The sequence below is a fragment of the Artemia sp. Qi Xiang Cuo genome, chromosome 18 (genome assembly GCF_049724085.1).
Source record: "Artemia sp. Qi Xiang Cuo chromosome 18, ASM4972408v1, whole genome shotgun sequence".
Taxonomy (NCBI): domain Eukaryota; kingdom Metazoa; phylum Arthropoda; class Branchiopoda; order Anostraca; family Artemiidae; genus Artemia; species Artemia sp. Qi Xiang Cuo.
In genome coordinates, this window is record NC_142811.1 from 52710209 (window position 1) to 52724203 (window position 13995).

A 13995-nucleotide genomic window follows, 5' to 3' on the forward strand; every position below is an offset into this window, starting at 1 on the left:
AATCAATGGATTGCGTGTTTCCTAGCCATTGTCTCCGAGCCGTGTAACTATCCAGCAAAGCTATTGATTTTTGTTCTATTAGAGGCACATGCTTGCTACATTCTATTAATTTTCTAACGTGACCCAGATAGGCTAATTTAGGAATATAATCAGTGAGATGTTACGTAGCACTGGCTTTAGATATTTCATTACATAAATGATTCCGTATTGAAGATTCATCCTGGAGCAAGAAATCTCAAGAATGAAAACTTTTATTGTACATATAAGTTTTATTAATGAAAAAAAAACATTATAAATTCACGAAATCACAGAAAAGGCAGTTAAGCTCAACAAACGAAAAACAAAACGTGAAAAAAAGTTGCTATAGGATAAAATATAGACAAAACAAGCTTAAATTTAAGAGAAGTTGGAACCCTAGCAATCTATTCCAGGGGGGGGGGTCTGTTATTAGAGGTAAATTTAAGTCATATTAAAAGATATTTCTGGGATGTCTTAATAAAAATGCATCTTTTTTATTGCTCTATTAGACGCACCTGCATGTTACATTATATTAATTCAAATCTTGGTATTAGTAAAATCATATTTTGATTGAGCCATAAGTACGACGCTTTTTGCAGTAGAAGCCTCAATACTTACATTATTAATAACAAGGAAAAAATTGTCAACTTCACAATACGTTTTCTCGCTAGTAAATGAAACACACAAACGAAGAAAAATTTGACACATTTTTGCATTTGGTTATTTCTGAGAGGTTTTAATAGAAATGCCACGTTTCTTTGAGCCAAAACTATGCATATTCACGCTACCATGACAATATGTGGCTGGCCCACCCTAGTAAGCAATTCCAGGGGGAGGGTTGTTATTAGAGGGAAATTTGTCATATTAAGAGATATTTCTGAGAGATTTTAATGAAAATGCCTTGTTTCTATTGCTTTATTAGAGACACCTGCCTGTTACATCGTATTAATTTAAATCTTGGTACGATAATATCTGACAAGATTTTTATAATACTACAGAGGTGTGTGGTAATGCCTGATAATATTTTAATCGTAACAGACACGATTTTGCTAGAACCATTTTCGATTTTGATAATAACTAGCAAGATTTAAGTAATGCCTGAAAGGAATCTCATAATATCTCACAACACTTAGATAATGCAAGGCAAGATTTTGTAATATTTAACAAGGTTTGGTAATGTCATGCAAGACTTTGATAATATAATGTAAGCTTTGGTAATATTTCAAAAGATTTTGATAATCTTTATAATAGAACACATGATTTTGATAGCACTATCTCAAGTTTCGTTAATAGGTAATATTATTTTGATAGCATCATATCAGATCTGGTTAACAGCAGACACGTTTTGTTTGTTGCTGAAGATATTTCGTTAATAACTTATGAGATTGCGATAATACCATGTAAGATTTTGTTAATAACTTGCATGATTTTGATTACATCATGTATGGTTCTGACATTGTCATAAAGGTTTCTCTTAAACCAGTCAAGATTTTGATAATGTAGTGTGAGATGTTTTATAATATCAGACAAGATTTTGATAGTATCATACTAGAGTTTGGTAATACTTGGCAAGATTTTGATAATTTCGACTATAGCTGACATGATTTCATATTACTGCGTTAGATTTTGGTAATATCAGCATGATTTAGATAGCATCACGTTAGATTTGACGATACCAGACACGTTTTGATATTACCAGAAATATATTTTCTTAATGCCAGGTAAGATTTTGATGATACCGTGCATGATTTTGTTAATAAGTCGCAAGCTTTTGATAATATTATGTAAAGTTTTGATAATATCATAGAGGATTCTCATTATACCATGTGGGATTTTGATATTTTAGCACAAGATATTTGATAATTTCAGGCAAGATTTTGATAACACCACACAAGATTTTGGTAATTCCCGATAATGTTTTTATAGTAACAGACTCGATTTTGCTAGAAACATTCCAGATTTTGATAGTTACTTGCAAGATTTAGGTAATGGCCCGAAAGAATTCTCATAATATCTCACAAGACTTTGATAATACAAAACAAGATTTTATAATATTTAAACATGATTTGGTAATATCATACAAGACTTTGATAGTAACATGTAAGGTTTTGATAATAATTTGACAAGATTCTTATAATCTTGATAATAGCAGACACGATTTTGATAGCAGTATTTTAAGAATCCTTAATAGATAACATGATTTTGATCGCATCCTATTAGATTCTGGCAGTATCATTCACGTTTTGATTGTTGCTGAATATATTTCGGTGATAATTTGCGAGATTATGATAATACTATGGGAGATTTTGCTAATAACTTCCATGATTTTCATAATACTAATTCAGGTTTTGATAATGCAACAGAGGATTCCTGTTATATCAGGTGAGATTTTGATAGTGTAGTGCAAGGTTTTTTAGAATATCAGACAAGATTTTTATAATGCCACACAAGATTTTGGTAAAACCTCATAATATTTTGATAGTAACAGATGCGATTTTGCTAAAGCCATTCTAGGTTTTAATAACAACTCGAAAGATTAAGGTAATATCCAATAATTGGTGGAATCAGAACTGTGGAATTTGGGGGCAGATGTGTTGGAATTGGAACCGGAATTGGAAACAGGAACGGTGGGAGTGGAATAGGAATCAGTGGAAACTGCAACCAGACTGGAACTGCAACCGGGGGGAGTAGCAGAATCAGAACTGGAACCGCTGTAAGCGGAGGGCCAGAAGCGGGGAAGTAGAGTTGGATATCACTTCATTAAAAAATATATCTAAATAGGTCTTGGGGATTTTAAGGGGTAGCATAGGGTGCCAGAGGGCCAGTCATAGTGTGGTATATTGGCGTGAATTCACATGGTATATCCCGTTGATGGTGGCTTGCAAGAACATGAACCAATGGATTCAAAGCATGATTTTTAACAAGAACATGCTTTTTAACAAAACTTGTAGGCATAATAAAAGTCTTCATTCTTTAAATTTCTTGTTGCAGGATGAATCTTGAATACGTAATTATTTAGCGCAATGAAATGTCTAAATCTAATGCAATTCAACATCTCACTGAATCAATATCTAACTTATCCTGTTCAGGTCACGTTAGAAAATTAATAGAACTTAGCAAGCATGTGAATCTAATTGAGCAAAAATCAATAGCCTTGCTGGGTAGTTAAACGGCTCGGAGACGATGGCTAGGAACAACGTAATTAATAGATTTTACGAAACGTTTCCATTAAAATCTAATCCCGAATCAAAATATTAGGAAGGCTTTCTTGATCTAGCTGTCCAGTGCACCGCTCCGTTGAGGGGAAATCTTTTTCGAATCCTAATGCCGGCAAAAATCTTTGGAATATAAATGTTCCTTGAAAAAAAGCGTCTTGAAAGAAAATTAAACCTCGAAAAATACAAGCCTTGAAAGAAATAAAAACGCCATGAAAGAAAAATGAAATCCTGAGCAAAAAAACCTATTAAAGTATTCTGTAACACCCCTCGTGTGCATCGTAATTGCTCTATGATCAATTTGGGCCATGTCTTTACTTAAGGAAGCCCTGAAGGTTATTTCCTGGCCCTCATAGGTTTTTAAACATTACGACCAAAGAAAATATGATTTGGTGGGAGTCTTGAAGGTTTTTTTTCCTGGCCTTCGTAAATTATTCAACATAACGATTTGGGGGGGCCCTCTAGGGGTTTTCCTGGCCCTCGCGGTTTTTTAGATAATTAAAGAAGTTATGATGTAACAAGCACCTACATTTCTTAGAATACACGCCTTATTACGTAACAACCACCTGAACCTTGAAGAAAATTAATAACACCTGCGTCTTGAAGAAGTAAAAAAAAAGTGTTCGGACCGGGATTCGAAGGGATAGGGCTCCGTTTAAGTTCATTAGGCTGTCACCACTTACAAGTATCTTCTGCTAAAATAGTCTAATTAGGAAAATACACCAAAACAGCAAAAATATGTACTGCTAATTAAAGCTAGAAATTATAAATAAAATTTTCTAATTTTCTTATGCCGTGAATCATGTGAGCCTGATTTAATCTTGAATTGGAATCACAATCATTTTGATTCAATATGTGTAAATCCTAGTCGGCGCTGAAACCTGAAAACGGATCTGAGCGGCTACCTCCCTCTCATTGGTCTAAATGTAGAAATCTTCAAATTTGTCTTTTTTAGCTATATGATGTCTTTGAGGACGCATTTTTCATGGCCGTTTTAAAATGGTCTCCATCTTATCGTAAGAAATTTTGGAGGCACTCCTTCTCCCAATTTAAACATATAACTCTTAGAAAATTCATGTGTTAATATTTTAAGGGTAAAAAAAATCTTGGAAAAGTATCTTGGATTTTTGAAATCTTGGAAGGTGTCTAAAGTATGAATGACAATATACAGCATAAAATTTTTTGTGGAATTGTTATAATTGTTCAGGTTAATTCTTTAGCTTCTAATGTGAACATGCGGGCCAGATGTCACGTTAAAAAAAAACAAAAAAAAACAGACGTTGATATCATCAACTCGGGCCTGACGATCGGTTTGGTAATTAGAGAAACGTGTTTTCTCGTATCTTAATTTTTTTCTCAAAGCACTTAAAAGTTTCTTTTTCATTTTTAAGTGCGTTTTAGTTTCTTCAAGTTAGAGAAATCTTGGAATTCAAAACTTTTGATATCAGAACTGTTTTCCTCGTGCCTAGAGTGCGTAAATAGCCCCTACCTGTTCCAAGCAAGAGCACATGCTTATAACAACGGACACAAAACAAAAAGAAAGTATTTTTCAGTTTTCTCCTCTCTACTATAAAATGTACGTCTGCTAACCTACACGACATTTATTTATCATAGCCATGGTAATTTTTTTTTCTATTAAAAAGAGGGAGAAACAAAAATCAATTTTATTCGTTTCAATTTCTAGAATTTCAGGAATCGTTTTGTTGTATTACAGCCATTCATCCAGAGGCAGTTTCAGGGGAGGAACAAGGGTGTACTTACACCAGGTTTTGGAAATTTTAGGGGGTGTAAAATTTAAATAAATATTCTAAAGGTTATAACAATTTTGTAATTTTTGTCTTTTTTTTAAATAGAGTAAAGTTGAGTTGAAAATTTCATTTAGTCAATAAATTGAAATCTTTAATTATAAATAAATGATTTAAACAATCAGTGAATATTAACTAAGTAATAAAGCATTAATTCATTAATAAGTTGATAATAATTTTCTTAATAAATGAAAAGTTTGATAAAACTTTGCCTAAATATTTTGTGAAAGAGAGAGAGAGAGAGAGAGGGGGGGGGGGCTAATCAAGATTTTTTCCCGGGTGCTAGAGATGTAACAACCGCCACTTTGATCAACAGAACATGCAGCCATGTTTTGTAACTATAATTCTAATACTTTTTATTAGAATTATAATCAATTTGAAATTCTCTTGTATGAAGTTTTATGTTGTCTATTTTTTTTTTTCAAAGAATTAAAATCATTAATAATGGCCAAGCCTGTCTGTGAAAATTGTATTGATGCTATATTGTCTTTTGGCTATTTGTCCTTGAATAAGGAATGTTACGCAAGTCAACACTCTCATTCAAGTACTTGCTTGTTATCGTATTAGTATAAGAAGCAGTTATTACTTCTTCTTTTTTATGTTTCTTTTATTATTAAAACTATTCGAATACTCTTGTTTTGTTTCCAATATTTATCGTCTACTCGATACCTTGAAAATATTCATGGACATGCAACACTGAAGTTAGTAAAATAAGCCATCATAAACTCAAAAATACCTAAAATCTAATCAGTTATTCCAAAGTAATCTTCCTCTTTAAGGTCTGATCAATGGAACACACTAGTCCTTATGCGTTTTGTTACTGCCAAAGGCATAGTGGCACGCCTACCATAAGTTGTTAAATATGGTGTATATGTGATAGGTGAACCTTGTAAAATGGATGCATATTAATAAAATCATCAAAATTAAAAAAAAATACATATAAAAGTAGATTAGATGTATCCCTGTTAGGAGGGAATTAGATGAATGGACACAGAAAGTTTTAGAACAGACATATGTTCAAAAAACCTTGAGTGGCTTAGAAAATAGATTGTTTTATTGGTTGTTGGGGTATCATTATGGCATATGCAATAAAAACCAAAATTGGATATTTGCTAATTTTCTAATAATATTTGGAGAGGAAACCTCTCTCCCTCTTGAGAGAGAGAGAGAGAGAGAGAGAGAGAGAGAGAGAGAGAGAGAGAGAGAGAGAGAGAGAGAGAGAGAGAGAGAGAGAGAGAGAGAGAGAGAGAGAGAGAGAGAGAGAGAGAGAGAGAGAGAGAGAGAGAGAGAGAGAGAGAGAGAGAGAGAGAGAGAGAGAGAGAGAGAGAGAGAGAGAGAGAGAGAGAGAGAGAGAGAGAGAGAGAGAGAGAGAGAGAGAGAGAGAGAGAGAGAGAGAGAGATAGAGAGAGAGAGAGAGAGAGAGAGAGAGAGAGAGAGAGAGAGAGAGAGAGAGAGAGAGAGAGAGAGAGAGACAGAGACAGAGACAGAGACAGAGACAGAGACAGATGAGAGAGAGAGAGAGAGAGAGAGAGAGAGAGAGAGAGAGAGAGAGAGAGAGAGAGAGAGAGAGAGAGAGAGAGAGAGAGAGAGAGAGAGAGAGAGAGAGAGAGAGAGAGACAGACAGACAGACAGACAGACAGACAGTGCTCTAGACCCGCATCAGAGCTCTTTGAGTCGGTGACTATGTATTGGAAATGTTAAAGAGTAATATTATTTAATACTTAAAAATGGGCTTTCCTAGGTTTTCACATAATCACCAGCCCTCAAAAACGAAAATACAGCAATCTAGCGATTTAGGGTATAACAACCAAGAGGCTTTCTCATGCAAAAACACTTACAAACACAACAGACACCAAAACCAGCTGCACAAGTGCTGTTAAAGGATCCTCCAGCTGCAAAGCACTCAACAGCAGTGAGGCAAGTTCCATTGTATGTCCCAGAACCGCACATGTCGTTGGAAAATCGAACGACGCTGAATATCGAAAACACTAGAATAAAATATAGAAAATTAAGTTGTCTGAAATAATGTGACTTTAAGTTGAAACCTGGCAATCTGGATTTAAAAAAAAAAAAAAAAAAAAAAAAAAAAAAAAAAAAAAACACTGTCGACAGACCAACTTGAACTACAAACACACACACACACATACAAAACATAATATTAAACAAATTTTATCACATATTATAATTGTCAATTATTTGTATTAAACCAAAGACAGGCTCTTAAACATTAATGCGACACTACCTAAAATTTAAATTAATGCGAAAAATCATAATATTATGCACTGAAATTCAAACTCCGGTTTAATTTAGAACATACGTCCTAAAATGAACGTAGCAGTACGTCCTATGTCTAAAAACATAATCTAGAGCATACGTCCTAGAATGAACGTAACACTACGTCCTATATCCAAAAACATAATCTAGATCATACGTCCTAGAATGAACGTAGCACTACGTCTTATGTTTGAAGACACTGGATAATCAAACAACACGTACTTGACTGTTTTTTCTAGGCCACACACTTAATTCGAGAAATTTATTTCGTGAGATATATATACCAGCAAAAATATGTGCAGAATTTGAACTGTAACTGCATCGATGCAGAGGAAAAGCTCTCCTTCAGATGAGCCCGATACCTTTGCGGCTCCCGCAGACCCACACCACAGCTCATTGAGTCGGAGGAATATATGCTGGTGATATTAAGAACATAATAATTTTCAAAATTGACTTTTCTGGAGTTTTGACACAATCACCAGCCCTCGCAAATGAAAAACAGCGTACAAAATGATTTAAATGACGAAAAATACAAAAGGCGTGGTGCTCAAATTTCGTTCTTAGAGGCTTATTTTAATTTAATTCTTGTTTATTTTTCAATTTTGTTTATTTTCCAACTTTGGCTCTTATTATATTTAAAATATATTTAAAATTGTCATATTGTTTGGAATAAGTTGCCTGAATCAGCTCGAGGGTGCCACTCATTCGGTTTGTTAAGGAAAAAAAAATTATAATAAAATTAAATTTTTTTTATTTTTGTTTATTTTAATCTGTTTAATCTAATTAATTAATTTAGCTTATTTATTCTATTTCTTCTATAGTTTTAATTGTATCTATATTTTCTTTTCTTCTCCTTTGTATGTGAGAAAGTGTTTTGTTTTTCATTTTTGAGTAAGCATTTCATATGTCTTAACCCTTTGTACAGGCCAATGAGCCTTTGGGGGAATAATAGCATGTAATATTGTATGTGTATTTATAATGAAGAATAAAACTTATCTATCTCTTATCTTTAAGAAAAAATATTCTACAAAATGTAAAAATTATTAGTCGAACTCGAAACAAGCGGACAGTAATTATTAGAAAGTATAGTGAGTAACTATAGAAAATAGCGATACAGACAGAAAACTATTTATATAAATGACTAAACATAAGACAAATTCTAAGTATCAGGAACAAAGAAGTTTCGCCTGAAAAAACGGAAGAAAAATATGATCAACCCAAAAGCACTAGCCACATGTATCCTATGTTATTACTTATTCCTCAAGGGCTTCATTCAAAACGGGTGGTTTCAGCAAGTTGGAGAAGAACTCATTTTATCTGAAATTCTAAGCTCTAGTGTCATTTTTAAGGAATGAAGCGTGTCAAAAATAACCTGTAACCTCTTTACCCCCCCCCCCCCGTGCGCCCCTGTGGCCCCAAATGGCATTGCTTGAAAATTATAATGCAGCCATTTTAAGGAACACATTAAACGGTAAAGAGATATGCCCCCAAGGACGATCGAAAAATTGTAATTTCATGGAAGGGAGTTTCCAGTTATGCAAATAAAACACGTAAGAAAGGGCATTATGGCAGATACATTTAAATAGAAAGGAGTAACTATTAAAGGACTTTCAGTCCACCATCAGTAGAAAGATAGACTTTCTTGAAATTAGAATTATAGAAGAGTTTTCAGTCTAGATAATTGAAGGAGAAAATCGAGACCTTTGATTCCATGGTCCTTCTAAATTTCCCATCCAAAAATCTGTAAATTTGGGCATGTTCCACCTTTTCGAATTTATAACTATTCTGATACCTTTCCTGACCAATTAGCAAAACATTTTGTACGCTCACTCTTCAGCCACTATTGCTTAATAACTTTCATGATAACTTTAGTAAGAAAAAACCAACAAAGAGAAAAATCTCTACAAAAAACAAACAAACGAGACTGTGGCCAGTGGAGAGAAAAGAAAACAACAGAAACAAAACAACGCGGATATTTCGCCTTTATAAAAAACAATGCGTCTTCAGCACGAAAGACACACAAGAAGAACAAGATAATAAAAAAAAAACAAAAAAAAAACAATATAAAACTAAAAACCAATAAAACCACCACCAAAAAGCAAAAAAAAAATGTACAAACGGCGCAAACTAATCCACGTAGGGAAAAGATGCTAATATAGAGTTACTTCAGTGAGGACACCAGAGTAATAAGCAGGATGCGTATCTACTGAACGACCCTTTGAAAAGTAATAGGTAGGCTTTGTCTATAACCACGGCCGTACTTAGAATATTTTTTCGGAGGGGGCTTTGCTCAAAGATTTTTTTTAGGGGGGGGGATTACACAAAAAACTAAAAAAACATATACAAAATTTGTTTATATCCAGTTTTGTTACGTTTTTACGAGTCAAAAAAACAGTTCGGGACGGGATTAAACCCCCCTAACCCCGCCTCTGGGTACGGCCTTGTCTCTATCCCCTTTTGGTGAACAGTTTACAAGCTCTTTTTCTAGTCGCCATTTTGGTTCAAAATAAATGCTTTTCATCTATCGCCTCTTTGGTTATAGATTTGATTTTAGGTTGGACATGGCTCCATGTTCAACTATTTGTCAACAGTGTGAGCACCCTTTGTCCAAACCATCTTTGGCTTAGTTTGCATTACCCTTGCCTTAAACCATAGTAAGCTAAATTCCTGTTTCGTAATTTTCCTTAGATTACCTCCATTGTAAATAGCTGAACTTTCTGAAAAAGTAATTAAAAATCCTAATCTGTTATGGAAAATGTTTGATATGAAGGAGTCAGCGGGTCCCGAGTAAGATATCCCATCTTTACATGGATAAACTATTACCTTGATGAGTTTTCAGCCCCAAAACAGGATCTTAACATTTCTGTTCAAGAAAAGCTTTCATCCCTTCTCTCATCAATTTCAGATACAGATTTCATAGTTACCCAATCACAGGTTGCGTCCGCGGTCCGACGGTTGGAAAAGAAGAAGTCGGCTGGTATTGACCGTGTATCCGCCCTTCACCTTAGCCATTGCAGCCCAACTTTCATGGGGCACCTAACTCTTCTCTTTCAGATGATCTTCACTACTGGACTCGTACCATCGGCATTCAGTACTGGGTCGCTTAGGCCAGTCCTGAAGAAAGGAAAAAGTACTTCGGAATGTGCTTCGTTCAGATCGATCACAGTAGCACCAACACTTTGCAAAATCTTCGAACTTTTGGTCATTAATGAAATCCAGGGAAAATGCTGGACTCCCCCTTCCCTGTTTGGGTTCCAGAGGAGTCTTGGTTGTAATCATGCCTTTTCTGCTTTCGTTTTAGTATGGATTGGCGTTGATGAATCAAAGGCGTTTATTGTTATAGGTCTGCGTGACGTCGGTCGTGCTTACGAATCACTTCTCTATGATCAACTCATTCTGGATATGGAAAAGAGAAGTGTAGAGAAGGACATCCTACTACCCATTCAATATATGTACGACCACCTACAGGCTGAAATCCTACTTCCTGGCCAGAGGCGAGCCCTCACTGAGTATACGCCAGACGTGATACTGTCCTACCGAGGGAATCCTGTAGTCCCAGTAAAAAAGGGTGATCGACAAGGATCAGTCACATCTCCTTGTGCCTTTAATCATTGTATTATTGAACCACAATCTACTGTCGAGACAGCATGCATAGCTCATGGCATAGACGTTACAATGATAGCTTATGCCGATGACATTCTGAACCCCAACCGCACAGTCGCAGGTACAGCGACCACCTTCTCCACACTACAATCAAATTACAGTCGCATTGGTCTTGAATTTAACCCACAGAAGTCGGATATTCTTCTGTTCAACTGTCACCAAGAAGAGGTCTCGTCTCTGAGGCTGGGAGAACTGTCTCTAGCCCCTGTCTAGAAAATTATTTACCTTGGTTTACCAATTGGAAAGGATCTCAAAACTACCCACTCCCTTCTTGACAATTATATTCATAATTACCTGACTGTTGTTTACAGTAGAGTAGTTAAATCTAAAAATTCGTTAAAAACATTTAAATCTGGCTTGACTTTATAACGCAGAATTCCTTTCCTATCTCTTGCCCCTAATCTCTTTTTGGAGAATGTTTCCTGAGCCAGAGAAAAGAAAGCTCCGATCCACGTTTTTTAAGTATGCGAAGTTCTTGTTGCGGATTCCACCGTGGACAAAAAATTCGCGCCTTGTTAAAAATTTTAAAATTGCGGACCCAACGGCAGCTATAATTGAACAAATTAAACGGTACAATGAGAAAGTCTCTTCCCACCCTTGGTACCGTTTGCTAAGGTAGTAGATCGCTGTCCATTTAATTTTATTTGCACATCTCTTGTCGTATTTAGTCTTTTTACCGTCTCTTGTCATATTTAGACTAGTTGATTGAGTCCGTTGATTATGAATTGAAGTTATCAAGTATTTTTCTGTAGGTTAGGTTAGTTGAATTGAAGTTATCAATCATATTGCTTTTGTTCCTTCAGTACTTGGGAGTTTAAAAAGTAAATTTTTTACGTACCTGCAGAGCAGTGTATAATTGAGTTTTTGTTTCTCGTCTTTGTAATTTGTTCGATTATGTGTAATGTGTTGTAATTTGTTTTTTGTGTGCGTTTTTTCTTTTTTAGTGATACTCCGTCTTTTTTACCTTTTTTTGACGGGTAATAAATAAATAAATAAATTAAGGGTCTCTGAGCTTGTTGATTACAAATATGAGGCTAACACATCAAAATGGAACCCTGAAATCCAAATATCCTTGCATAAACAGTGTTTGAATGTCACGAAAGCTTGTGTATAAGGATCTACAATATTGTTAGCTACAAATATGAGGCTAGAGTCATAATTTAAGTGTTTAGAACAAAAGATACAAGTAAACGATTCCCTAATACTGTTTGATTGCCACCAAAAGCTTAGTTCCTCGTAACTTATGAAGTATTGACACAAGAACCTCAATTATATATTATTAATTTTCATGCTCGTTGAGACATTTCGAAATAATTTAACAAATGGCTAAATACACTACATCTGATTTCATCTTGTCATTCATGAAGGTTGATCATTCTATCCCAACACTTGTTTCTTTTCGTAAATACTCAGCTGGAATTCAAAATCTTCAGCCACCTTCGAACTCACTAATGAAAGAAACTAAATAAGTCACATTTTTTTTCTTTTTTGGGTCTGAAGAGCTGACGTTTTTAGGTAAGTGGTCCGAATTTAGGAGATCAGACTCCACAGCCATTTTTTAGTGTCTTTTCACTGCTGACCCGTGTAGTCAAGTAGTTCGTGGTAACCCGGCTCAATAGTAGCAGTAAGGCCATAGGGAATATGAAACCCACATTGAATTACACATGAATATGTGTGTAGTTTAACCGGTACATTGGCTTACCAGGGTCAGTCACCTATTACTACGAACGGTACATGCCTTACCAGACGGGTTTTATGAGGTAACACTCTTTTTTTGGGGTCAATCGGTGAGAGAGAGCGGCGGTTAGTCCATATGGTAACTTGATAAGTAGGTTTTTTTAAAAACTTGGCAACGTATAATGTACTCAAGCAAAAACCCTATAAAATATTAATACACTACATTCCAATTTTCATTATGTTTTAACACATTGTTTATAGTACACTACATATTATTAACTTTGAAAACAATGGATTCGTCAATTTTCAATGTGAGTACACTTTTCATTCTTAATTCCCAAAAAAAAACAAAAAAAAAACGTTATACTAGTAAATTCAAATTTCAGGGGGGCTTAGCCCCTGACAAAGAACCACAAACAAGCGTTAGTAGAGTAAAAACGAGTACCTAGGGTGTAAAATATAAATTAAACATACACACGACAGGTGAAATTGACCAAGGCGTCCATTTTGAAACATATTAGAGTCATAAAGTAATATAAAAACAACCATAAAAGGAACTACCTTCAAGTCATTGTAAACCTAAACCAAATAAATAAGAGGGAAAAAGCTCCCCAGACCTTAAGACAGAGCAGTAACAATTATCACCAAATAACAAAAGGAAATATCATTGAATAATTAATAGTGTTATAAAGACATGCAGACAGAAGCGCCATAAATTCTTATTCACAAAAGAATTAACGCATAGAAAAAACAAATAAAACCCACGGCTTAAAATACATTGAAATTTGCGGTATCTAAGCCAAATGTTTTGGCCTATTAACTCAACCTTGAAAAAAAAAAACAGACACGTTGTAAATTTTAACCTGTAAAAATAAAACCCGTAAAGGGAGTCAAAAGATAGAGAAATATAAGCCATAATGTAGAAATTGTCAATTTTAATATCCTAAAATCAAATTAAAAGCACGCATATAAATTTCTTAATCCAAAGCGCATATCAGGAACCAATAATAGGTGAACCAACTTAAACTAATTGCACGCCCCATATTGACAGAGTTGACCAGCCGCGAGAATAAATAAATAACTCCACCATGGGTAAGTAGAGGAAAATACCCCTGTTTATGGAAATGTCCAAAACAAGAGTTCTAACAAAAATACCCCTTCTTGTCTCGTGACTGGAGAGCTAAACTGTAGCTTTGGTAACAATTTTTAAACAATCAAGAATGATAATGAAACTTGTGCGAACGAAAATTTCTGTTTTTTGAACTTTCAATTAATTTCTCTACAAAAGAATAATTTGAATCAAAGAGATAAGTTTTGACAACCAGGTGCGTAAGTATTTGGAA

The 13995-nt window shown here is 34.8% G+C and overlaps 1 protein-coding gene across 2 annotated transcripts in view; it reads right to left on the reverse strand.

Moving 5' to 3' along the window:
- LOC148941633 (uncharacterized) overlaps window positions 1-13995 on the reverse strand; it is a 52569-nt gene that overhangs the window by 33808 nt on the left and 4766 nt on the right. For both annotated transcript variants that reach the window (XM_089104656.1, XM_089104655.1), the window contains exon 2: window positions 6877-7026. In XM_089104656.1, coding sequence (XP_088960782.1) covers window positions 6877-7026 — 150 coding nt within the window. The remainder of the gene's footprint in view (window positions 1-6876; window positions 7027-13995) is intronic.